This window comes from Acanthaster planci, linkage group LG07 (genome assembly GCF_054643075.1).
Source record: "Acanthaster planci isolate LZ-2023a linkage group LG07, COTS_SCS, whole genome shotgun sequence".
In the NCBI taxonomy this organism is placed as follows: domain Eukaryota; kingdom Metazoa; phylum Echinodermata; class Asteroidea; order Valvatida; family Acanthasteridae; genus Acanthaster; species Acanthaster planci.
Window position 1 is genome coordinate 9,568,624 of NC_141783.1, and position 27,188 is coordinate 9,595,811.

Consider the following 27,188-nt stretch of genomic DNA (forward strand, 5'->3'; position numbering starts at 1 on the left):
ATGGCAGTATCTCGCGCCCCAAATGTGCGAGCTCTTTAAATTGTGACAGTGACAGTGCTTGAAGTAACTTATTTGAGGTAATCTAACTTCATCTCTGAAAGTTGTGAGCGAGATGAGCTAGCGACAATCTTACTTGAAGTGACTGGGTTTTTTTAAATTTTTTTTTTTTTGGCTTGTTTATCTTTTTGTAAGTGTGTTTGTCGGTTTGGTTATTCGTTTACTTGGGTTTGACTTTTTTTGTTTTCTTTTGAATTTGTGTTCAGTTATTTTAATGAGACTTTCTTGGATGGTGATGCTTGCCTACCGAACGGTCTGAACTTTATTTTAGTAGACTTTTAACCTCAATTGTTGACAGGGGCTAACAACAGTGGTGTAGTAATTGAGAAAGCACCACTTATCTAAATGGCTATTCAAGTTAATAGGCCCACTGACTACAAAATGTACCCTCACGTTTAAAAAATACTCGATTCTTTTACCCGCATCGGTAAGAAAACACGCATAAATTGTAATCACATTAGGGGCCGTAAAACATTTTGGAACCGCAACCAGCAATGCATCAACGCGCATTTCCGAAGCAGTGGACCGTTTAATGTGACCCGTGGCGGGCAAAATGCTGTCGCCGAGAAAAGTGCGGGTACTTTTAGGGCGCTACTGTGTTTTTTTTCCCATGACGTCATGGTCTAGTTCGGCCAATCTTTCTAACATAGGTACATCCACAGTTCTTGCTTATTTACTCTAAAAGAAAACAATGAAGCAAGGCCAGCTTGTTCGTGTGTTTTTTTTAATAATGAAGGAGTTTTACTCAATAATTACTTCATTTTCATCCAAAGCAGAGGCAAATCTTAGTTTGGAAATTCCAATGGGAAAGATGGGAGGGAACCTAGTTGCAAACATAAAAGTCCATTACTACTGAACAGCAAACTTTACTCTTTATATTTAAAGATAGATTTTCACACAGATAAACGAACTTAAACATTAAACATCAAAATTTCACTAAGCCAAAACAAAGTAGGCCTATGTACAGCTCTGCTATGATGGAACTTGGACTTACATAATTTTGTTAAACAAAATATGCATTATGGTATTAATTTTGAACTTGAATCGTCCCTAATTTCTTTTGCCAAGTTTCGACCTGATTTAGTAGCGACTATAATAGTGTTGTAAAGGGAAACCTTTCAGTTTACACTAAACACAAGAAGTGTCACTGGTTCATAACTCTGACGTGCTGATCCAGCATTTTCCGATTTCACGTTCTTATTCAAACTTCAAGCGGCTGATGGAAGCACGAGTTACCGGAACAAAACTGGCTTCATGATTGTCACTCGCTCTGTCTTGTGGTCTCGGCTCTCGTACAGCGTCGTGTAGAAGGTGTGATGCCGGTATGCGTTCCAGTTCATATACTGCTGTAGCTTGCTCTGCAACTCTTCCTCGCTCGGGTATGGAACCTCCTACGGAGAGGGGTGGGGTGGAATAGGGGAGAGGCATGGAGATTTAAACGTAGTTAGAGCGTGCATAATTAGAAGCTGATATGGCCCGTGCGACACAGACATAATAGGCATGGTATTGTACAAAAAGGCGGGTGCAGACATAAGACGTAAATGACGTGCCTTGCCGATCGTTTGCGCTCGCGGGACCTGTGATACCTGTTAAGGCCAGTGCACCGTGCTGCAGGCGAATGCGGACGAGAATCGAATTTGACGCCATGTAGCATTTGCAGCGAAGTTCGCATGAGTTGACATGTGTTCAACTTTACGATTTCGTAACGCGGATATTTTCGTCTGACATGACAAATTCGCGTTTGTGTTCGCTTTCGCGCAAAGTATGAATCTTGCTTTAATCAATCCGACTGGTAAGTGATGTCGTCATACACGCGCACGAACAAGTTATATATTACTGGGTGAAGACTCAAACTGTGGGTTTAGTTTCGGTTCCATGGAACTCGGTGTGCCTCGTGCGTGGTTAGAGCCGAAGTGACACCACACTACAGGTCGGATAGGGTGTTAGAGATTGAAAGACATGAAACACAACACAAGCATCGTATGCGACGATAAACGTACACCTGAAATGAGCAAAAGGTGCAAAAGTACGAACGCATGAGAAGATCAATGTGAACAGAGTTCATTTAATTTCATGCTCATTTAACTTTAATTTTAATTTATGCATGCTCCGTAGAGCACATGTTGGGAATCAAAAATTGTCGATAAACGGGGCAGACTATCGCATGGTCCCCTCTAAAGATGTCCTCCTGAATTGAAGAAACAAATTTTATGCAGGCACCCGTACAAAAAAAAGCCGTAATGCATTGCTTCATACAGAGGAACGACCGCGCTGCACGCTCCGAGCACACGGTTAAGTACGGCACTCGCACGGTGCTGGCGGCAGAACGACCTGCAAAGTGGGTGACACGTGCCGGCATGAAACCGACCGGGCAGAGGCGAAGGAATTCCGCTGAAACAGCAAACGTCTAACCACCAGTGTTGATTCTGAACAGAACGGCTTCATGCTTACAAAGGGTACAGATAATATACTCTGTTTCCCGATGTGTTTTCCCTGTTGTGCCGTCTTTTATTCTCTTTCCATTTTTGGAATGAGGTGGAAATACCGCTGAATATCATTGAAGCTGTCGCGTTTGAGCTCTTGCTCAACTGTTTGGACAGTTTGGAATTTTCTGTCACATTCGTATCGCAATCCCCTTGCTGTTGCTTGAACACAGAACTAGGTTTTTTTCTTTCTTTCGTTTTTGTTTAATTTGTAAATTTGAGGGGTTTATCAATTAAATCGAGCAAAGGGTCGTTTTGTTAACCAAGCTGCCTTCCTATTCTGTCGTTGAATATTAATAACCAAGCATTATGAATCACGAGTGATTAATGCATTCCATCGAGTGGTTTTTTATTAGAGCGTATGGTTCTTCTATGGAAACCGTACGTGTCCTTGTCAGGTACGTCCAGTCAAACGGGACAATGAAGCGCACAAGAGCATCTCAATTAACCCGCCTACCTCTCCATTGAATTCTCTCCCCACTTCAACGCCGCGAATTGCCTCTTCTGAGGTCACAGGCCTCTCGCAGTCTTTTGCGCTGCACGCTCAAACTTCTCGAAGCTGTTGTTTCAACGACTTCCCTGATGAGGAACTGTTCACCTTGAGCTGCCAGGTGTACGCGGCCGGATGTGTATATTTACATGATGCCTCAATTAACCTCGCTGATTCTTAAGGGGCTTATGATGGTTGCTAATTATTCCAAAACTGACGGCTTATTATTACACTGTGACAATATACAAGTATATAGGCCTATTTGTGTTGATTTATTTTTTGGAGAGTAAGGGCTAATTTCCATAAAATTGCGAAAGTATATAGGCCTACACGCATTACAAGCGTTCACTGTTATCCACGCCCCGTCAGTATGTATGCCGTAATCATTAATTTATATTGTCGTAATACAGAGTTCGCGTGTGACGGCTTCACGTCCGGAGCTCCTCCATCTTGTCCGCCATCTTGTACGCATGGAACTGGTTTATGTATGTCATTGTGGACGGATGAGGATCTGCAAACGGGACAAGATCCCACTGGTGCATTGGCTTGTTGTGCACACAATGATCGGCAGCCAGAGGTTGAGCCTATTTCAACTTTTACCGACCATTCAAAGGGACCCTTTTCACTCATACAGTAGGGATTGACTGCAATATTTTCGGCTGAAATGTGCCACGTTTTTCTGCACTGTGATTCTCGCCAGCGATGCAAGTCATGATTTTTGTCCGTGCGCATCAAATTAGATTGGCATATTTTACAAAACAAGTCAAATTAAAAACACATTTTCGTAAAATATTTTTAGACGTATCATGTGTCATTTTCCAACTCCTGCCGTTTGTGCTGTAACTATCACCCTGATTCTGAGAATCAACCTAATCAACTTATCAACCTAATCAAATTTATCGTTGTAATGGTATTTATTGACAATTGCAATGCGGTATCTTATGATTTACGGAGAAACACTGCAAGAGCTACATGCGGCTAAACGTGCACAAAAAATGAATATTTTTGGCAATTGAAAAACCTATGCATTATATGAAGTCCTGAATTAGTATTCAGCAATATGGTTGTGGACGAGACACAGCAACCCATTCGTCTTTCTGCTGTTCGGCAATATGGAGGGTATGCATATAAGCCAAAGCTGTAAAAAAGGAATTTTTTTTATTTATTAATTTTTTTATTTAAAGATGATTCCTGCTCATGGTCCTACGCAAGGAATTATGGTTAGAACATTGTGCGTCTGGTGGACAATGCACGGTTAAATCGGAGTCCTGAATTGAAGGAGGGCTTCATTCCGATGAACATTTCAAATGAAACAAAAGGACTTTCTTAAAATGCAATGCCAATTTTGAACTCAAGCTGTCGGTGAAATCCATACAACACGTTGAAGATACAGTCCCCCTCATCCAAGACACAAACCTCTCTCTCATAGTTTGGCCAATAAATGAAAAGTCAGATCCCGGGCGCTACAGAATTGCCATTCTCACATACTGTCTGGGGAATTCACCATTTACTACCATGGAAGACAAACTGTGGACAGTTTCATCACGGAGGAAAAAAAACGCAAAACCAGTGAAAATACAATGCAAAAATAACGAATCTCCTGCCAAAACACCCTCCAAAGCCACCGCATGAAACAAGCTGAATTTGGTATCATACATAATTTATATTGCTGGCAATAAATTTCATATACCAGTAGAGCATGCGTGACCACTACTATGGATTCTATGCTCATCTTGTCAGTGATATGTTTGCTGTTGCAGTAGGCCTAGTGATTAATGCAGCGTTTTGTTGTTTATGTCTGGCGTTATTTTTCCAGTTTGCAGTTCTGTATGAGATCCCTGTTGGTGGTGGAAGCCAGATGCTGTACTTGTGCCTGTGTTTGTCCCCCATCCCCTGCCCACTCAACTCATATGCATTCCAACTGTGTTCTGAATTTATAGGGAAGAAAAGGCTTTGAATTATTGAAAACAATGTAAGTGTCCGTCTAAATGTGGTCCTCAAAAGAGTGCCTCTTCTGCCAATTTTGACGCCATCAGCTACGCAAGGCTTGCGCTTTTTTCATGTCTTCGTTTTTGCTCTATAATTATGTACGCCAACTGGCGCTAGCGTTGCGCATGTCTTTGTTGTTGTTGTTGTTGTTGTTTTATTAGGATTCTTTGTGACCGTCGTTGCCATTAGACTTGCTCACCTCTCTCCTCAGTCCTCTGAGCGTTTCCTCCGTGGCGTGCTCTAGATAGAATTTCTTGTTGATGACGATGCATTCGGCTCCGTTGCTGACCAGGCTTAGGCTAGGCTGGTCGCTGAACACAACCCCGGTCAGGCCCTGCCACGAGCGTAAAGAAAATCATAAAGAAAATCATTGCCACCAACTGATAGTAAGTAACCTGAATTTAATGCAGCGAACATCATACATTAAGAGAAAACAACACAGGCGATTCACAATAGTGCACCTTCAAGAGTTTGCAACGCCCTGTAGAATCCCGTTGCGCGAAATGTTTCGAACAAATGCGCGTTTGGAAAGGGTCGACAGATTTCGCGAGTTGTGATTGGCCAACATGTTGCAAACTCTTGGAGGCGAACTATTGCGAATTGCCCGTATCGGCTTTATTAATATCGTGATTATTTTCTTAAGGGGGGGCTGGTCAGCGCCAATAAGCCTTTTCTACATTGATTCTCGCATTACTGGACAATTTTACGAAAACTGTATACATGTATATAAAAAAATTAATCAGATCTTTGATACGGACTTACAAAAACTGCTCCTTTCGTAAGAACTTGGACGACGACGAACATAGGGTCACTGTCGGCCTCCGTCCTTTCGACCGGCTGTTGGTGTAAAAGATTTATAGAAAAGCTCCTCAAAACTTACATTTAATTCCCATCTGACAGTTTAGTTAGAAATGAGATGATTTATGGCATGCAAAGGTGAATGTGCAGATTACACGTAACACCTTTGTGTGGTAAAATTGTATTCCAAATGTTGTAGAGATTAAAAGATAAAAAAAAATAAAAAGTTGGACAAACCGTTCGTGAGTTGTCAAGATCAGAATGGAATTCCCTCCGCCGTTGGACGAACGGTCTACTCTCTTCCTCTAAATTTTTATCTGTGCATAATAATATCAAAATTCTAAATCGACCATTTACCGAAAATTGTGTGGTCGTATTCTTACATCAATGACAAATACGTAACAGCAAGTGGAGCCTTTTCGCTGTAGAAACGTTCGTGTGTTCTTTTCCTAAGATTAATTTTTGGTTGTCGTATAGTTCACTCAGAGGGAAAAAGGAACAGGTGACCTCAAAACCTTTAATGATATCAACAGTAATGTGTTGCTATCTATTGTCTTCTGGAGTTTGTTAGAGTGGAGGAATTGATTAGGATTTTATGCTACTGAGGAACCATTCCGCATAAATTGTTTCTCAGCGAGATGTTCTATCATCAAGGGAAATAATACCGTCTGATTTCTGTTCCGTTCCGTGCGACTTGTTTCCGGCGTTTGGTGAGGCTGCAACCCCAGATTCGTCTCGAGAAGTCTTCAAATACACACCTCTCTACAACAGAAAACAACTAAGTAACGTGTGCATGAAAGTGGGTGCGGATCCTGATCCATCCTGTATTCATATATTTTGGGTAGATTATGCAAGTCACTCATTTGAGGATCGGTGAAGCTTACTGTTCATTACAGAGAACGGCAAACCAGCACAATGCTCGGTCTTTTCCTTACTCAAAAGTGTTAGGCCTACACGAAAAAAAATCAAAATGCTTCATCCGCTCAACCAAATTTTACCCCCCCCAAGAAAAATGGTTCTGGATCCACACTTTCCCCTACTCAACCTTACCCCACTCGCGTGCTATTCTATCCTTGTGAAAGACGAGGCTTTTGTGACATTTTGTTATTTTTACCGAGCAGCAAAGACAATCATGAACAAAATTGGTGGCTCTGAATTTGGCCTGAAGCAACGATGCGAAGCAAAATGATACACGCGGTTTCTTGCTTGTGCGCCAATCATTCCACGGGACGACTTTGCCCAGCTCAGTCAAGATATTGGTCTTGTCAAAAGGCTAGAGTCATACCCACTTCCCATACTCAAAAATAAAATGGTCAAGGCCAGTGCAAGCTGGAGAAACTGTCCAGTAGAGGTTTACAACTGCATGTCATAATTCACATCAGTCTCAAGCCATTCTTTTTCCCACCTTGCAGTTTCCCTGTAGAGATCTTCTGGCAAACCCGTCCGCCATACCCCGGGACGCCCTGCCCGCGGGTTGGCTCCTCAGCCCGGCGTCGTCAGCGGCCGTTTGTGTGGGCCCGTCCCTGATGCCACCGGGCCGCCTAGTGATCACGGGCCAGGTGTGGTTGCGCCGGTGCCGTCTCTGTTTCTTTTTGCTGGGGGAAGAGTTGACGAACTCGGTAGTGCAGGCTGCTGTGGACGGTAGTGCTGAAAGTCAGAAAAAGAGTGCTGATGGATGTTTTCAATTTGAATAAACATCATTTATAATAATTTGTAATAATACCAATAATAATGCTTTACCATAATTAATTACCGCAGCCGTGCAGTTCACGGTCAAAATCTTTCAATTTGAAAACACATTTAGCAAACTGTTGCCAGTGCCACCAGCTATTTTTTTCCAATTTTGTGTCGTTGGACTTAATGTGGCCGAGTTTCATAGGGAGTGCAAGGCAGAGTTTCACCTTGAAAAGAAAACATTTGCCGAACAACAGAAGGTTACAAGCCAAAATGTCGCACGGTGTGTGACTGGTTTTCAGCTGGGTTTGGCCCTGTAACACTTTCAACTTGTTGGCTCTATGACCACGGGGCCCCTGCCTGTGAAAAAGATTACCATCATGACCGGTGCTATTGCCCCAAACCATGGCTGAGGGTTTCCGCTTGAGCCGGCTGGGGATGGACGGCGAGACCCTCTTCAACTTTTTTAGCACAGAGCAGCTGCCCTGATAGAAAAAAAAAACAAGTGCTGTTCGGTACATGCAGTTGGATATGAATTACAGCGCTGTGAATACAAGCCCACACCGCAGAGCAACTTCTCGAAGAACCTCGTTTCTGACGGTTCAAAAAGACAACACTTTCGTTAAATTGAACCGAGCAACGACTTTTACTAGGGTGAAATTTCTGAGGGGACACCTGGCTGTGAACACATCCTTAAAAAGGGGCACCGAAAGAGCTGTGGCCTGTACACCGGATATGTACATTTCAAAATTTCAAATGGCGAGGCAGCATCCGGGGGATATTTTAGATTCAGCTGGGGGACGTACCCCCCACTGTTACGCCACTGAAGGAGACCTGTATTTACTTGCACGTGAACTTGGCACATGATGCAGTTTAATTTGCCCTCTCATTGACGGATTCGCATCCCGTGACATGGCATTGACAGTGGCCTATACCAGCAGAAACAATCTATAGTAATTGCCCATACAAAAATCTGCGGAGAGAAAGCAATCAGTTAATGTTCTTTGTCAAAATACCACACGATGTATAATAAGCAACAACAAAAAAGGTTCCGCAACTACAGTTGCGAAGAGAAACTACCAATAATTCACACGCTGTCGAACCCGCACCTGCGTTACGCATCGTGTCCGCCAATGTGATAAAGAACTGCTGTGAGCCGAGAAAAAGTGCTGGGGAATCATTATCTTAACCCTTCGTCACCGATCACTTGAATTTCTATGGGATCACATCCTATCGGCCTATTTTATACAACTTACCGATTTGATGATGTAGATCCAGTCCGAAAACAGGCTGTCTTTTATCAACACATTTCCGTCCCTGAAAAACATTATAACGTATGGTGGTATATTGTTGTTACAACGTAATTGCTCACTTAATGCAGCATGCAACGCTCTGTTTCACCAATGAGTCCCAGCCTTACTTTCCATAAAATACGGGCATTTCACAACTCAAGAGTTTGCAGCGCGTTGACCAACCACAACGTGCGTAGTCTGTCGACCCTTTCCAAACGTGCATTGGATCGACAGATTTCGCGCATTGCAATTGGTCAACGCGTTGCAGACTCTTGGAGACGCACTATTGTGAATCGCCCGTATGGCAGCACACAGTGCCTATCCTGTGAAAATCATCTCTCTGTCGTATGGTCGTACAGACCGACTGGTGACAGGAATCAGGCACTACTGCGGTGTCCACGTATGTTCACTCCCATGCCGTTGTGCACCGCTTAGTTGAGAGCTAGCGCGTAAGTAATCGATCACTTCGAGGCAGGCAACGTCGAACATCGTTCCGACATTTCTTTTTGCGGATGAAGATCATTTAACAAAACGCCAACAAATAAAGTGCACGAAGATATCCTGATAACTAAAAATGGATTAAACAACATTAAACCACCGTATTATATGAACCCAGTTGCACAAAATTGAAACAAATTTTGAAAAAGTGATTTTTACAAAAAATAAACACGATCAGATTGGAAAGAAAATACATCAACGGTCTTTTCCATTTAAAACAACTTCTCCAGTTTATCCAAACAAACGAATTAAGTGTCATGTGTATTAAGACCTGATAAAAACATCGGTAGTACTTTCAAGTTATTGCGAATTGAATATCTTGCACGAGAATCATTTGTTCGTAGCAGTTACGTGCGTTGATGGAGTGCATGTACATGTACATGAACTTGCACATGTGCACATGTAAACCATGGCCGACCGGTCGACAGAGAGCAAAAATTGTAATTGATCAAACTAACAAAGGACAATTCGCTGTAGCTAAACATAACATGGTAACGTTTTTCAAACAATCTTTCAGTTATCAGGACATGCAGCATGTGTGGACCAACTGGAGAACAATTCAAATTTTTGAGTTTAAAATACCCTTTTTTACGTTCAAAAATGTAACGTACACAAAGACCTTTCGCCCCATTTTCTCCCAAATGCCACTTTTGATTAGCAAGAAACACATCACAAAATAAAATCTGCAGCCTGATTATATTTCTCTGGTATAAATTCAACAAACGTCTACACAGTGCGGAAGATCTCGGCAGATAGATTTTGGTGTGGTCGTTTGCTGGCTGGCGTCGCCATTTTAACAAGCAACAGAAAATGACCTCGACTTTGCCGAATTTTAGCGCATGCGCACAAAATAAGTGAAAGGGGTGAACATACGTGTGTCCCCATGCCGGTGAACAAAAGAGACAGGAGATTCACATTGAATGCTTCCTCATCAGCCAATGGGAGCGCTAACCAAAATCATGCGCTAGTCAAGCTGAGGAATGCGCGCCTGGGTGACGGGGACACCGCATTAATGGCATTCGCGAATGGGCTTTTAGCAAACCTGTGGGTACTTTGCTCTTCTTATGGCCTTTTCCCCATATTATGGGTTTGAGCTACCGAATGGGCTGTGGCACCCCTTACGTGCAGAGTCATTAATGTCACAAATCTGGTACTTTTAATGCTACAAACTGAAGGGTCACCTGCTAAGTACCGAAAATCAGTGAATTCCGTATAGAGAACAAAATGATATAAGCAACATATCATTTCATCAAAGATTTGTCATGACACTCTTGGGTTTCATCGTGGAAGTTGTAACGCCAAATTTTAGTTTCTAATATGAATTTTAGTTCTATGCGTTGTAGCAATAGCCCTCTTTGCTGCGCATTCTTTACATTGTGCTATCTCCATTCGCTGTAATACTAAAGGGAGAAGCTACAATGAAGCTGCTAACTTTTGTCCCCCCCCCCTTGGGGAGGGTGTATATTTCTCTCGGTAGAATTCATGCTCGTCCTCGCTGTCACGCATATGTCAACTGTGACAGCCTGTGGAAATGCAGGGCGCCCTCAATTTGTATTGTGAACTAACTGGTTTCCTGCCCATGAGCCCCTGACCTCAATAAAAATGGAAAGGGCGGGCTACTTATGGGTGCAGACCACTAATTCAAGTGAGAATTTTGACCAGCTCATTAGCATTAAAAGTGCCCCCACAGTATCTTTTGAAAAAGGAGATTGTTTGGCCCCCAAAATGGTGAGATTGTGTAAATCGTTGTCAGGATCAACTCCCTGGGTCTTTGAGCTTTCATATGAGGGCAGAAGGGCTAAAAACTACGATTGAAAAATGGTCCTAAGTGCCCGAGAAAGTTGAGGGTTGCAACTTGAAAAATGGCTGCAATCAGACTTCGGAAAAATCACTTTTTGGGGGTGATTTTGTTTTGTGGGAATAATTAAAAATGTAATTGGTTAACCCACAAAAAATTGAAAAGAAATTGAAAGATGAGTGACCAGACAAGAATTTAATTTGTGTTTCAGAAATCTCAGGGATGTTGGCGTGCATGCTATTGGGCCCTGAACGGTGCTGATTTTACACTGTTTTCAATGGGGCTTGAATTGGTGGACTGGACCCTTATACGTGCAAGGCATAATGGCGAGCATCACCGACAAAGTCCGTCAATCAGTGACAGGCTCGGGGAATTTTTGAACGGGGGAGAATTCTGCTCGGGTTGATGACGTGATTTTTGTCCCGATGGCCAAAAGCTTTGAGGTCAGGGTACAGCCCTAAGTTGTTAACTTTTTACCCCCCAGGCAAACAAAATTCCTACTTGAAAAAATGGAAGCGGCACTCGTTGGGGTGTTTCTCGATCAGATGAAGCGGCCAGTGCTTGAGACAAGCGAGTGACGTCAAAAAAGCATGTTGGTCAGGATCATTGACCCTTTTGATGCCTCCAGACAGCATGAAGATGTCCTCAAAATCCTTCGAAGTACCAATAAAAAGCAGGAAATCTCCGATTGAATAAAGTTGAGGTCTTTCAACTTATTCTTGTAATAAGTCAGGGAATAAATTTTGCAAGTAAGTCCCAAAGTTAACAATGAATAAATTATTCGGATAGCACCTAGCATTTATAATTAATCAATATTGTTTCTATCATTTTGTCTTGTATACCTCAACTGATATGCAGAGGAGTTCCACTCTGTCCTGAGATATGACGGTAGAAGCTCGCCGAGTTCTGTTCAGAATTGCCAATTCCTGTTATGAGAAAACGGGCCAGAAAATAGCACTATAGTTTTTCGCTTCAGCCTTCTCCGTGGGCATCTGTGCATATTTGTCAAGAGCAGCGTAGTGGGCGAGACCTTGAATCTGTTCCTCTTGCTAAAGTTTATGAGAAAACAACTTGGGGAAGACCCAACACTGACCTCTGCCATTCTTGATTGGAATGTTGAGGGACGTTAAAAAAAATCTGACGTTTGGCAAGCCTGACTGGAATGGATAAGGTTGGTTTTCGTGTTTGAACAGTCTTGTGTTCCATGTCAGAAACGTGTTGGTTCTTTATTCTTACCCCAAAACTGTCTCCACGTTTCAACATCGCCACTGTCTCTGCCACTCGTTTGCCCTTCTTCGTGTCCAACACCGTCACAACGACTGTTTCACAAATTAAAATGAACCAAAAGTCTGGTCAGTTGTGCTCAAAAGATGGACCAGTCACTTTTCCAAAGCTGACGAAGTGTGTCTATTTTTGAGCTGGCACGCACGCTATCTTGCGTGTGCCAGTTTTGGAATGCTTAGTCTATGCTGCAGATTAATTTCAAAAGGCGTGCACGCAAACTTGTGTGGACTCGTTGGCAGATCTACATCGCATGTGTACATGATATTATGGGCACAAAGTGGATTCATTTAGTTCACTGCCGTAACATAATGTCGTCTGCTCGACTGTTTGCTATAAAATATCTACAACTCATTATTTGCCTCAAGCCTATCGACACGTAGCGACACGTAGAATGTGATATTATCGCAAAATGTATTTTTATCGTGAAAACAAATTTTCGTTTCTTTAATAGTGTTCCATGGTTGATCTTACCCTCTCCAGACAGTATGAAGTAGAAGGCGTTGGGCAAGTGACCTTGTCGGAGGATTGCCCTTTTAGATTCATATCTGTAATGGGAAAAGGTTTGATGTAATGAATTTCCTGTGCACCAGGACAATCATTTTGTTGCATCCATTTCTTGAAATGACACACGCAGCGATGTTTCGAAGCGCAGCGTGGCGATCCATACGACATTATATAACAATGACCCATGTGCCAAAAAGTAAATATTTCGTCCATTTTATTTTGTTTTTTGCTTAGTTGTCTAACATCCCTTAGGAAAAAAATGTACGCTTAAAGCGGAATACATGAAAAGGGAAACAGAGATATTGGTTAGTGACTTCGTTGGTGGCCTGTTTTTGCACGTTTACATCTTGGAAAAATAGCATTTTCTTTCAACATATCTAATGTTGGTATGACTGTCAGATCCTATCAGTCTGTCTGTTTGTTAATCCGTCAAGTCTATGTGCATAGGTTTACCGTTCATGCTATCGGTGCGTTCCCGTGTCTTCATCTTTTCGAACCAGCGGTTCGTCTATGTATATCTTGGTATATATATCATTTTGTTTCTTAATCTTTCCACTCACTCTTCCAGCCATCCGACTCGACACAGCATGTGCTGCATGCGTTTTGGATACTGCGCAAAAGCCCGGATGTTTCTCAGGGCTATCTCCACCTGTGCAAGGCAATAGAGCAATCGTCAAGTAAATCAGAAATCCAAATTCAGATTTTGTCTTTTTAATAGGAGATTTCCAAAATCAAAAACTATACAAGGAAACTAGCTTCGTTAGAGCAGCTTCGGACTCAGACTTCAAGAGGCTGAAATAATAGTGTGGAGTAACATATTTTCATTGAATCCGATCTGGGTTTGCCAAAAATATGCAAAGAACGAGGAGTGATTTATACAGACGTTGCATAGTGCAAAACTGCCGCAGACGGTTTCCATACATGACAAAGGGTAAAAACTAAAGAGGGGGCTATTTCTCTGCTATGGAATTCCATATGTGCCGTCGTGCGTCTTGCGTCGCCCGTCGTACGTTTTTGTTTTATGTTTTCGTTTGTCTCGATTGCGCAGTGGTATTTTTAACTTTGACCCTTGATCGTTTCACATGTCCACGTACTTGTTCGATCGATCCATCGTGCCTGACTCTCATTTTAGCAGTAGAACTAGAATATGTATTCGTAGTTTTCATAATAGACGAACTGATTGAACATTATCGTGAGGGCGGGTATACCTATGATGAAATCTGCTGTATACTCCAAATTAGACATGACTTGAGTTGCAGGTACGCTCACAAAAGTCTTTTAAACAGTGACGTTACTTTTTAGCGCCATAAATAATGCTGATGTGCTGGACAACCTGTTCTCATTGGTCTATCCACCATGGCATACACACCCACAAAAACCAACACGTCACATTTTCTGAAACTTAAACCAAGTGGTTATTACCCCCTAACAATACATTTAATAAACAGTTTGTTATCCACAGCACTGTCTAGTATTTCTGCATTTCAAGGTGAAATTGAGAGGACAAAAAGGAATATCTGTATCGGTTGGCAGATTTCTTTCTGGAATTTGATGAAAACAAGTCGGCACAGTTTTACAGTATGCAGATTAGAATAAGACTGTGGATAAGTTGGCCTGAACATTTTTGCTGAGAATGTTTTTCCCCAAAAACACTTGGTTGAATTCTTAGAAAGGCGATATTTTCTTGTCAAGGGGCAGGGGTAGTCTAGCATTATTGGCATTAATTATGGGACTAATATATGCTTTGCAGGTGGGATTTGTACTTGCCTATTAGGAAAAGATCCTTAAAAGTGAATGGAATCATCACATTGTCATATGTTAAACCCAGGCTTTTGCAGGCCCTATGCAACCCAATTTGGTGGACGACGCACGACGGGCGACGGAAAATGGCATGTTTGGAACTGGTAAATGGCAGAACTGGGACACAACAAAAAGCAAAAGGCGACGGATGACGGGCGACGGCAGATATGGAATTCCATACTCTCCAGTACATCAGTATTGTAGCAACTCTGCTCAATCGTCAGTGTCTGCCAGTTTTACTCACATATTTGATTAGGTCGTCCGTTCTGGCCTCCGGACGGAGATTCAGTATCCTCTTCGTCTCCTCGGACAGTCTTTGCTGTTGCCATAGAAGCCGTAAAAAATTATTGAGACTTCGAGAAAGTTCCAACATCCATGCGTGATTAACAAAAAATAATTTCTGAAGAGTTACACAAAACACTACGACAGGAATGAACAAACGAATTGACCCCTTTAAGTTCTTTCTGACTCTTTTGCGTTCTTTCTATGGGGGATGGTATAAGCTTGCCAGTGGAGCCTCTCTTTCAGCTCTACCAGGCGAAGGTCCAAATGGTGGATAGAGGAAATATTTTTGTTTTTGGTTTCCCTGTGTAAATTTTGATGCTGTTGAATTGGGCTTTGCTAACGTAGCTGGCGTCGTAGCTTAGCTGGTTAAAGCACCTGTCTTGTAAACAGGAGATCCCTGGTTCGAATCCGGGCGATGCCTTTTTTTTTAATGTTTGCATTTTTATGAAAATCCATGAACAGGCTAGTAGTATCTTGCTTGTTCGTGAGGGTTTTTCCGAGTATGTGGCATGTCTCTGACATTAAAAATGTCAAAGTAAATATGCGGCTCCTTTTATTGGCTACTTTACTGGATATTTTTCAACAGTAGACCCAGGTCAAAATCCGAGCAAATGCCTTTTGATTTCTTTATGTCGGATACCGACGGGGCATCGTGGCTTAGTTGGTTAAAGCACCTGTCTTGTAAACAGGAGACCCCCGGTTCGAATCCGGGCGATGCCTTTTTTTTTAATGTTTAGCATTTTTATGAAAATCCATGAACATGCTAGTAGTATCTTGCTTGTTCGTGAGGGTTTTTCTGAGTATGTGGCATGTCTCTGACATTAAAAATGTCAAAGTAAATATGCGGCTCCTTTTATTGGCTACTTTACTGGATATTTTTCACCAGTAGACCCAGGTCAAAAACCGAGCAAATGCCTTTTGAGTTCTTTAGGTCGGATACCGACGGGGCATCGTGGCTTAGCTGGTTAAAGCACCTGTCTTGTAAACAGGAGATCCCCGGTTCGAATCCGGGCGATGCCTTTGGAATTTTGTGGGAGTTGATTTTGTCTGTTTTTGCAACATTTAATAACAAGAAAGGTCGACATGCCAAAATAGGGAAGATACGCGCCACCTGAGCTGTAGAAACATGTATAAAAACTTTTAAATCATTCTTAGATATACTAACATTTAAAACGAGGAAGACAGCAAAGGACTTGTGCTCTGTCATCAACATGCGTGTATGAACTGACAAAGGGGCAAAACCAATGCACATTACAGTATTTTGCAGTTCTTTGCGTTGTCAGGATTTTAATTGGGTGTGATGTTGTGCTAGCTAACTTGTACGTCTTCGGCAAGTCTGCTCCTAAAAACTAGAATTCCATTACGCCGCTCGCTTATGCGCCTTTTGTCACAGTGTCTTCTAACAGTTGCAAGGAAAGTCCTACAAGTGCGTGGCGTCCAAGACATCTTGTCAAGATAATCTCGGTATGGTCTCGTCGAATTCCACGCTTGTCTAGTCTACACCCTGCGTGCATCCCTTGTTATTTTTTATGCCTCTCTGGACAATTCCTCTCCTTATTTCATCCCCATTAGCGGGAACGTTTGTGTCAATATTTACAAACATGGGGACGTCTTGATGCTGTGGCTGATATTGCTTTGTGCGGCAGGACGACCAAAATGTCGGTGAACTCCCGCCCTAGCGTGCTGCGCAAGCTCTGTGACAAATTTGCATGACTGTCGCCACTCGCACTGGGCCGTTTTCTTTCTTCAGACTGCATGCACAGGTTGATGGGAACAAACGTGCAAAGGGACACATCAGAAATTCGACACGTTAGGTCTTGCCTTGTGAGGTTTGAAAAGTTGGAAAAACGTGAGTTTTTCGCTTTTCCATTTTTTATCGAACTTTGTGTACCCTTTTGAACTAAAAAGTTCTACAGCGAAAGGCTTGCCGTTTCCCGATCTTTGATAAATCCCACCCCCGTCGTGCATTGCTGTGGTCCAGTGAAGCGTTTCACTTCCCTAACATTATGAACATGTTAGTTTTCTTCAAAAACTACTACCAGTTAGTTGGCCTCAAATATCATAGTATTCTTTTCCCTCAACCCATGGCATGTTACAATCAAATGCTACAAACTGCCCCGTTTTCCTGAACATAATATTGGAACTTGGGTTCTTGATTTCTGTGTTGGTCAACTTCCAGGCAGAGTTGGGGAACATGAACCGACGAACAGAGTGCAACATTACACATTTGCCTCCCCCGTGCTTAATTGACTCGGCTCTAAACTTTCCCCACAAATTGAAACAAAACGAAATATTGGGTGACAGATTATCACAATCCATGCATTGTCCCCACCGTGGCTTTCGGCTACCTTACCTGGCGGTCAGCCTTGAAGTACGCCGGGTCGAACATCAGTCTCTGCCCGCCCAAGAAACTCGATGACGACTCGAATGACATGTATGCTTCTTTTTCCTTCTCCGATCTGTTGAGTTTACATTTTTTCCACACGTTATCAAAGTTTTTTGGTTATTGAGGGCTGAAAGTCAAGCATTTTTTTCTTCTCTGCTTTTGACTGGGAGAATATACTTACGCTAGATTATCTGAATTAACTGCATGTTTAGTGATGTGTTTGTTCCAGTGATGAATTCCCGGGTTGTTTTTTGAAAACAAGCAGTTGAAAATCTGGCCTGTGTCTAACTAAAATAAACCAGGGATTCTTTGAATCTTATATCTGTTCTAAATAGGTTCGACTCTAACCCTTGAGAGTCTATCTTCCTGGAGGGAGCTCTCAATATAGGAGGTCCGTGAACCTTCCCTTTTCTACAGTTTACTCAGTGTATGACATGGCATATTCTGATCGTAACATCTTACCGAAGGAAGCTTTTACGGCACATAGAGACGCACAGAACAACCACCTTGGCCACCAGGCGAAACCTCTTCAGACAAGAGATCTGCGAGTAATTTCAAACAGTGCAAAAACAAGTATGAACAAACACGCCATTTAGTAATACTGACCTGCGAGTCGCTTTTTAAAACGTCAGCATGGAGCTGCTGAAAAACGAGGCAAGGATACAACAATTGGAAAACCAGATTCCCGACACTTTATCAGAAAATCTACAAGTTCTATCGTATTTATCCCTGTTTTTGCAGTGTACTGTTGTTTCCTGTGCAATTTTTTCTGACCCCGGTTCCAGTGTGTTTGTAAATCTGTTTTGTGCGATCGTACAAAAGGAATGAGACATACGCATGTAAGTGCAACTACATACGTGGAGCAGCTGACACACCTCAATGCAACTTGAAACGATTGCCTTGATTGGCGTTTCTGGATGTGCTGCAAGCTTTTAGACACTATTGTTGTGTACTAAGAGAAATACGACATCAACGATTTTGGGACGATAATTGTTGAATATTTCCTTGAGACTCTGTGCAAATCTCATCGAAATTGCTTTTGCTTGTCGTGTAGCACTTAAGCGATTCCACTGGTCCCTTGAAGTTAGACAGTAAAAGTTAAGACTTTGTTAACATTTTGGATAAACGTGCAGGCTTACCATTCTCGAGAGCGAAAGTGGTTTTATTTTGTGGGCATTTTATTACAAATAAATGGAAACAGTCTACCAGCTGTCCAAGGTACAAAAACGACGTATGGAGCTATCAGTGCAGTTCAGTGCAGTGACAGTTAACAGGACAATAACTGCATGATGTAGAAGCTGAAGCTGAAGCCTCAAGATAAGAAACTCCCAAGACAAGCTTTTTAAAACCAATGTTTAAAAACAACTTAATCAGAATAACTTAATCTTGAAAATTAACACGCCGTTACCGGGTGGTTTAGAATTGCCTTAACAGTATTCAGTATAGGAGGGTACTTCAAACCTGCATGAAACTGGTTGCTATGGCAACCCAGCCAGCTAGGTGGGCGTGTATGTATCATCTGTGTCTTGTTGATTCTGTTTGAGTGTCAATTTATCTCAATTTGACTCTCGTCTCGGTGTGAACTTTGATTTCGGGGTCGATGCTTCTTCGGTCACTTCGCCGAGTCTAAAGAAAACTCACATCCCTAATGTATTGATTTTATCTCTGAGGGCAGATTCCCGCATGGGCTTATCGGTCGAGTAAAACAAGAGAAGATGTTTGAGGATAAGTGAAACTATGAAATATCGATTTGGTATTGTGTGTTCGTTATGATTAATTGTACAACCGACGGCTTTTTGACAACTATTATTTGACTCTGTACCTTTAAAGCGCGTCGCAACGTGGCATTGGTTACGGATCAATGCAGGAAGGGGCATCGCCATGCCCCTCAAGATTCTACCGCATTGTAGAATTGCCTGTCCTTTTAAACAGCATTCCGAAAGAATTTAAATAATGAGGCGTTAATTATGCGAAAGGTGGGTGCAAACCGAGCCAAGGTGTTAACAGAACTATAAAAATGTTGGAGTCTGTTCACAACGTTTTGATGTAATGCCAGTTATCTGAAATAACGAAGAACTGTTGAGTGAGGCTGGTGTTGTGTCAATATGCATGCTTGTATCTTAGCGGCATAGCATTAATACTTTGCTAACCTGTAAGGTGGAAGTAGGCGTGTCGAGTTCATTTTCAGCTAAATGAAAAATAAAGGTGAAATTTCTCAAGTTGCTTTGTTTATTATGATTGGCAAATCGAAGCTGATACTTTCTGAAATTAAATATATACATATATATATAAGCAGAGTCCATGTACATTGACTGAATTCGCTCCGAGGAAAAAGGAGTTAATTTGGACAGTCGTGCTCACCGGGTTTGTTTGTTTGGAGGCAAGACGCGAAACATCTTCAGCCAGTGAGGCTGGGGCACGGGACCTTCGTCTTCGGCTAAGTTGGGCCCCGAAACCATCCCCCGAATCCAGCGTAGCTACCTCTGCGGAGCCCCGCTGCCTGCTCACTGCTACAGGCGTTAAGGATGGTCTCTTACCATCTCCTGCAACAGCTGAAGCCTGCGATCCTTTGGAGGAATCTGAAGCCCGTGCTGGCCTTGGCGTTTTCTCCACAAGTCGCCCGTCGTAGGAGCCCCTCCGTAAGGACTTGCGAGAGGCGTAGGACAGGTTTCCGTTGACGTCCAGCAGCGAAGCCGCAACCGATCGCCGCCTCTCGTACAGTTCGACGCCCGCAGGCATACTGGCCGGGGGTTGAGCGCCGTCCTCAGTGACTTTTTCCGGCAGTGCTGAGTCCAGACTGCCTACCGACTTGGAAGTTGACACTGATCTGTCAAGCCTGCCGATCAGCTCCCCAGAATGCTGCCGGTCGGTTTTCAGTGATAAGGGGTCGCTGGAGCCCGAAGAGCGCCGCTGTGACACGAGGTCACCAGCACTCCTGTTTGGGGTTAGGGACCGGGAACGCGACCTGCGCCCCCTGTATACGTCTGGAGGTCCCGGTGGTACAGAGTTTCTCTTTTCATGGATTTGCCGCTGAAGTGAAAAGTTATCCCTCGCCCTTCGCTGTACCATCACCACTGCAATCTTAGCCCTCTCAGTTATCCTCCTCTTCAAATCCTCCAAGGAGAATACGGAGGAGGAGCTCACATCTGAGTCGCTCCTCTCCAAGACGGCAGTTGGCTTTTTCTTCCCTGCTGTCGCTAGCCTCTCCAGCGCCTGCATTTTCCATGCTCTCTTCGTCTCCAGACTTGGCCCCGCGGGGAGGGAGGAATCTGGAAATTCGTTCACCCCACTCCCCGGATGACTCCTGACTGGGCTCAGCCGAGAAATACTCCTGGGGATGCTTGGTAAGGGAGGAGTCTGTTTCCCACCGAGGATCTGCTTGTCACGCTCGCGGGTGGGTCCTGCTCTGTTGATTGCAGGGGTAGAGCGAGTCAAGCTCCCGCTCTTATTCTGGGTTGGTGTTAGGATTCCCCCGCCCTGCTTACCGTCGCCACTTGCTTCCTCTGCCTCCTCGTTTTCCTCGATCAGCGCTTCTTCAAGGGTCTTCCTTTCCATGTGAGCGTTGTTGAGCTCTGCGCTCAGCACTGAGGCCGTCATCTCCACCATCCTGAAAGAGTTCTTGGGCGGAATAATCCGCGTCGCCTCCGGTGCCAGAGCCGGTCGCCTCTCCTCAACTCTTAGATGATTCATGTAGAAATAACACGCAGCCAGGAGAACTCCGAGTGGAAATCCACTGTTTGAGTGTCGGGATACAGTCCTTTCACTTTGCTAACCTATACCGCATGAAGATCTGAATAAACCCAGCTCTTGAGTTGAACGTGTCTACTTACGGTTTTAATTTAGTCGACCGACAGGCTTACACAGCTCTGTTGAGTACACTCGACGCGACGGCGAAGCAGTGATCCTGAAATTTGCTCTCCGTCCATCCTTACAGCCTGTCGACACAGAACAACTTCAGAGCACTATACACGCAGGGTAATTGTGTTTTCTCCAGCAACTTCGTGCTCATTTCGAATATATCAGTCCTATACAGATACACATATTTATGAATTTGATTAGTTTTCTCTCCTGTGAAGACCCCACAGACATGGACAGCTATGTAAATACATGAGATGTGGCAAAAAAAAAAAACATAATATGTAGCAGCGAGTGTCTCATTATGATTTTTTTGTGACTGGTCTGTTAATAATAGTCCACGCGGTGTCCACGCAACCAGATAACTGACAGATCTGCAGATGTGTGACTTGCATTTAGAGAACAGAGACCTGCGTATCCTGCCTTCCTCTGGAGCCTGTTCAAACAACCTTCTTTAAAGCTTGTGTCTCCTGGATAAACAACCTTCCTCGACTTCATCGAGGCAGGACAATGGCATGGGAAAGGCATGGTGAACAGCTTTATTTCAGTGAGCGAGGTGCGTGGTGAATCTGTGAGTCCTTGGAGGGACAATGTGGGGTTTACGTATGGAGTTGGGGGGTAAATGGCCCCGTGGTTTACTTAAGTTATTAACAGTTCTGTTCCGAACAAGCCGCTATATTCTAGGTTGTGAGTGGGCCGCTGAGGTTTGGAATGAAGCAGTGGCCTTGGGAATGGACAGAACATCTTCCCATGTAGTCTCAAACTTCAGTGTTAACAGGAAAGTTAATTAAATACAGTGGAGTCAAAGGCCCAATGCCATACGCCCAAGAAAAGAACCTTCAAGTTGGCTCCTCCTCGTTCAAGGGACTATAAGAGCTAGGTCCACCAGAAAAATCGGTCTGGCTAAGATTCCCTCCAATAGACCGACTGCGCCCTCTAGGTCAAATGACCTATAGTGCGTATTAAATATCAAGAAACACGGCGTCCACCAAAGGCAAATTGTTTCTATAATATCATTTACCAAAAATAAAGCCGACGGTAGGTACCTTGATCAGATTACTGATGTGCCGGGTACCATACCGTAACTTGGATGTATTGTTTGTAAACAACACTCAAAACATACGTTGAAATGGGGTTGATACCCACTTGGGTCACGTGATTCAGCGAGGGCAATCGGTCTACTGGATATCTTTATTGTTCTTGGTTTTTTTTAATGGCGATTTCAGCAGCTCGGGCTATTTACGCCAATAACTGTACGTTTATTCATACACTTTATTAACCAGCATCACATTACGGAGTTAGGAAGAAGGTCCAGTTTTAGAGGCAGGAGGAAACCGGAGTACCCGGAGAAAACCTGCGAGAGCGAATGTGGCCTGGGAACCAAATGCACTTAAAGCCTGGGCCAAGCCAGGACTCGAACCCTGGCCTCATTGGTGCAAAGCGAGGAAAGAACCGCTACGCTAACCCGTTCCTTCCTGGATATGTTTCCTGTACCCCTTTGCTCTTGAGGTATGCTTTCATGCCACCATAATTATAATTGAGACGATTCTAATAAGACTTGAAGCTCTTTGTCTTTCATCATCATCATAATAAGGTTCAAATAAAAACAAAACAATACAAAACCTAAAGGAAGCAAACAAACACCCCAGTGGTGCACAACTATACATGACAATTTTTCGGTGACATTCTTTGAAAACAAAAAAGCTCCCATATTGTCAGTGTGTTTACATGCGGTCTTTACTACTGCTCCGAATTTGGTTGCTTCATTAATAGCCAACAGAAAAAAAAATGTTTCCTGTATGGGAAAAGGCAATGACGTAAGCAAACAAGACGAGTTTTAATTAAGGAAAGGGAGTATATACACGGTACTTTCAGTGATGGTGAGAATTTTTTAAATAGCTACATGTATATGGATTTTAATTGCAGCAAACCAATCATAGTTTTCATGAGAGAAGTCACCCACCTTCTTTCCCTTTTAAGTTTTGTTTCTTTGTCAACTGGTGTCATTTTTTATGCAGTTATTTAAAATGTCTCCAAATGATTTACTTTTTCAAAGCTGTTCATTGATACTCACGGCCTTTTTCTTAGCTCTGTGTCAATGGAACAGTCGAGTGCTGCCATAATATGCACGCGATGCAAATGGAGAGTTAAAAGTTTAATTGCAAATCCGAGTAAACACAGGCATTACGACGTCTTCGATGTTGAAAGCACCGACAAATAACAAATCACCACCGCGTCTCTCCCGAGCCATGTGATTTGTCTCGATTGAGTCTTCCTTGACACCGGCAAATATTGGTACCCACATAATTGGCTGCCAAGTCAAAAGCTCGTGCAAACGGCACGCCGGCAGCAAGGTCCAGCCAGTCGGCAAGGCTGGTACGCGCAAAGGCAAACACTTGCAGCAAAATCCAAAGGCCACAGGTGATTTTTTTGTGCGGTTGAAGGAGCAAATTGTGGACAAGGATATGCGGCCAACCGGTGTTTTGAAACCGACATCTTGTTTGCACCGAGTTGTTCATTAATAATATCCATGAGATGAATTGAAAGCATATTTTCTATGATTTTCTTTTTCTCGTATATGATGCACCGGTACTGTTTGCCATCTCTTTCTAGTTAGTCTTATGGAGGAGTGTACCAGAATTTCCTAGCATTTGCTTTTTCATGCTTTGGAGGTGCAAAAATGGAGGTTTTGCTGTCAATATGCGAATTTGCAATAGTATATAAAATCGAGATAGCACCGAGACCCTTAAAATGGCTGAATAAACCTGTAAAAGGCTGCAACAACCCGTTCAGAAGATCCTTATTCCTGATGTTTACATTTTTGGGTGGTAGGCAAAAATTACTGGAATGGTAAAATCTTTGTCAAGTTGCCAAACACCATAAATAAAGCCTTCGTCGGTAGTACTGAAACAAACAAAGACACCACCCCTCCCCCAACAAATTACACTTAATATGAAAAAAAATACACATTTCCGTCAAGCATCGTACAGAATATTGATGACAGCATGTGGTAGAAATGTTGTTTGACAAAATTAAATTAATACTTGGCCGTAAAAAGTTAGCTTGGCACCATTGTAACTGGTCCCAATAGGGTTAACAATAGAGGGCAGCAAACATGAGCCTGTATGTTGACTGGAAAAGCTAGGGCTGGGAAGGGCTGATGGCCATGCACAGATTTTAGTGAAGGAAATACGTCACACGTGGTCACAGCTAACGAAACATTGTTGGTGAATTTCTGCCCGGCGCGCGAGCTCGCTTAATGCGTCAGCCTACACAAGCAGCTGTAATCAACTCAATATTTTTTTTTCTTTTTCTTCCTCATTGCTAAAAATGTTCTCACAAAGGCTAAACTTTACTCATTCATGCAAAATTAAACTGATCGAGACGACCAATGATTTGAAATACATTGCCAAAAGACACATGATCAGTGATAAGTGGTTAAAAGATAAATCACACACTGTGCTTGTTCCAAGACCATGTTTTTATCACATAGTTCACACTTTGTCAGTGTCAAAGTATTGCCATTGGCGAAACAAAAACTTTAAACAACGCTTCGCTAACAGGAAGTGATAACCTCGTGGTCAAAGGTCGTGCACGATGTAGCTAATCACAGTCAAAGCCAACAGCCCTTCCCGGCGCCCTGTTCGGGCGCTGGGCGACGAACTAAGGGGTGTGCCAAACGAGCAATTAGCCCAATACTGTCAAGACTGAGAAAACTAGCAAAGCGCAGATCCAAACCCAATTTTTCGGGACCTACATCACCCTTTTCTCTTTACATTTCTAAACAGCTAAAAATATCCGACCCCGAAGTAACTGGGAATAATAAACCAGAGTTGAGTTTACAACAACAAAAAACAGAGGAAACCTAGTTAATAATCAGCGGTATTGGTTAATATGACACGAGGAGATTCGCAATTCCAGCTACCATACACCATGCATAGCGTTTGTGAAGCATATCCGGTGAATGCATCAACAGAAGAAATGAGAACTACCGCCTTTAGAAATATAAATTCTTCGTTGGGGAAAACACGAAAATGCTAATTCAACCAAATAATTGATATTGTGCAAAAAGGTTGAAACAATTGATACGTAGGCCTATTACAATAAAAGACAAGGCTTCGGGTTGATCTCATTTATATCGCTACTTCTTGTACAAAACTCAAGTCACCTTATTTTCTGAGTTTAAGTGGACATCCATCTGAGGCCTCAGCGACTTTACCAGCGTACGAACCAAGGTGATTCTCCGGGTAAACCTAACGAAACTCGGCGCAAGAAGAGCGGCAGCTCGGCTGGCCCTGGCGGCCGCTTCGGTCTTGCTGAGCGGCTGCTGATACTGTTGCCTCGTCACTATATTGGCAACCAAGCCGCTATTTCTCCGGACACCATTCTGTTTTACGATACTTGGATTATGTGACGTCCTTGTCTCCTTCGATAAGTTGGGAAGGAGGATATTTGGTACCGACTTGGCGTGTCGTTTAGAGTAGGTGATGCCGGAAATATCGATTCGTGCTTGATCACTTTCATGCAGCGGAGGAAGTTTCAGGAATTGGTCCCCACCTTTGCCCGCCATATTCTACCGGTTCGATATGCGATCCTTCACGTTATACTATCTTACGTGTTTTGCATCAACTGAGCCACCTGCATCATCTCTATTTGTTTAGCTCAAACGGGGCAACTGAGAGGTTTTCCTTTTATCCGACTGAATCCTGTTTCCCCACAAACGACAGCGAACAATAGATGTGCGAAACAAATAAACACAGCGTGTTTGCTCTGAATTATCGGTAATGGATACAGATCTATAAAAAGATGGCAAATGAAATCAGTACGCACGCAGTAGAACATTTACAAACATAAAGATGACAGAACATGTATATTGCTAAGTACTAAGGCAGAGCAAGCAGAACATATTACGAAGCAGCCGCAGGAAGATCAAAGACGCAAGTATTCGGTCGCGCAGAAACGAAATTGTTTCCACCAAATTCGTTTACTTGCCCACTATGCTCGATTCTCCGGTGTTACGGAATTCGTGACTGTAATTGTAATCGATACTAAGTTAATTTTACTCGATTCCACAGTTTGCAGCCGTAGTTTTTGCCAGTTATGGACAGCCAGTTTTACAAAGAAAAATTGACAGGTTTTTCCATTTTTCAAACTTAATATAGTTACTAATAATCGCAGGATAATCAACGAATATTATACCAAACACACATGATGAATTAACAATGACACATCTGTGAAATATTGTCGAAATGGATGATATTGGCCAAAACTCTTTGGCTAATAAGATTAAAATTTATGCATATTGTGGCTGCCCATACAAAAGAAAGTGAATTTTTTCCAGGTCACTGTCACAAACGTCACTGGCGCCAATTTTTGTACGAAGCGCCATTTTGTCTGGGCGGCTGTTAGTTTTTAAAACAGAACGAGGAAAACAGCAAAGAGTAATTGCAGCTCATTTGATAAAAAGGAGCAACCAGGGAGAAGCGAAGAGATCAATGAGAAAGATGCGTATATCAGAGCGTAAGTGCGAAGCAACAGCGGCGAGAACACTCCAGCACAACGCCAGAGCTGAGAAAACCACGGGTGTCCAGGCGCGCAAGGTAAGGTGTAACTTAATTCGAGGTTGGCCTACATCATAGAAACGCAAAGACTTGGGAGAGCTGAAGTTATGTACCTCAGGGGAGCAACAGTCAGGGAGCCAATTTGCTATGCAAAACACATTCTGCTGAACACGCAGAGTGCTTTACTTAATTCAAAAGCCATTACCAACATGAACATCCCCCCAACATGCCTCATACGTTACGCACAGCAGCTCTATGGAGTTGGTAAATTTCAAGAGTAAAGCTAAGGGGCAATCCCTATTAGAGTTTGAGGACAGCTCTCCTATTATGATGCTGGAGGACTCACTTCTGTGCCACCTGGTGTGAAAATACAAAAAAATTCATAATTTTGCTCTGTCTTCTCCATGAAACATAAATGGTGACAGTGTGCATAA

The 27,188-nt window shown here is 43.0% G+C and overlaps 1 protein-coding gene and 3 non-coding genes across 4 annotated transcripts; 3 read left to right on the forward strand and 1 right to left on the reverse strand.

Annotated features, from left to right (window-relative positions):
* Positions 1-780: 780 nt before the first annotated feature.
* LOC110973663 (uncharacterized) lies at positions 781-21,395 on the reverse strand. Its single transcript, XM_022224650.2, has 17 exons — positions 19,700-21,395; positions 17,801-17,880; positions 17,306-17,411; positions 14,912-14,986; positions 13,428-13,516; positions 12,835-12,908; positions 12,316-12,398; positions 11,922-12,005; positions 11,581-11,732; positions 8,748-8,808; positions 7,868-7,976; positions 7,223-7,464; positions 6,483-6,579; positions 6,055-6,134; positions 5,782-5,856; positions 5,219-5,353; positions 781-1,448 (listed from the first exon to the last, which is right to left on the reverse strand). The coding sequence occupies exons 1-17, from the start codon at positions 21,026-21,028 to the stop codon at positions 1,290-1,292; spliced, it is 3,030 nt and encodes a 1,009-aa protein (XP_022080342.2). The 5' UTR covers positions 21,029-21,395; the 3' UTR covers positions 781-1,289.
* Positions 15,300-15,373, forward strand: Trnat-ugu (transfer RNA threonine (anticodon UGU)). Its single transcript has one exon. It is a non-coding gene; the product is annotated as a tRNA-Thr (tRNA).
* Positions 15,599-15,672, forward strand: Trnat-ugu (transfer RNA threonine (anticodon UGU)). The gene has a single exon. It is a non-coding gene; the product is annotated as a tRNA-Thr (tRNA).
* On the forward strand, positions 15,899-15,972 carry Trnat-ugu (transfer RNA threonine (anticodon UGU)). The gene has a single exon. It is a non-coding gene; the product is annotated as a tRNA-Thr (tRNA).
* Positions 21,396-27,188: the final 5,793 nt, after the last annotated feature.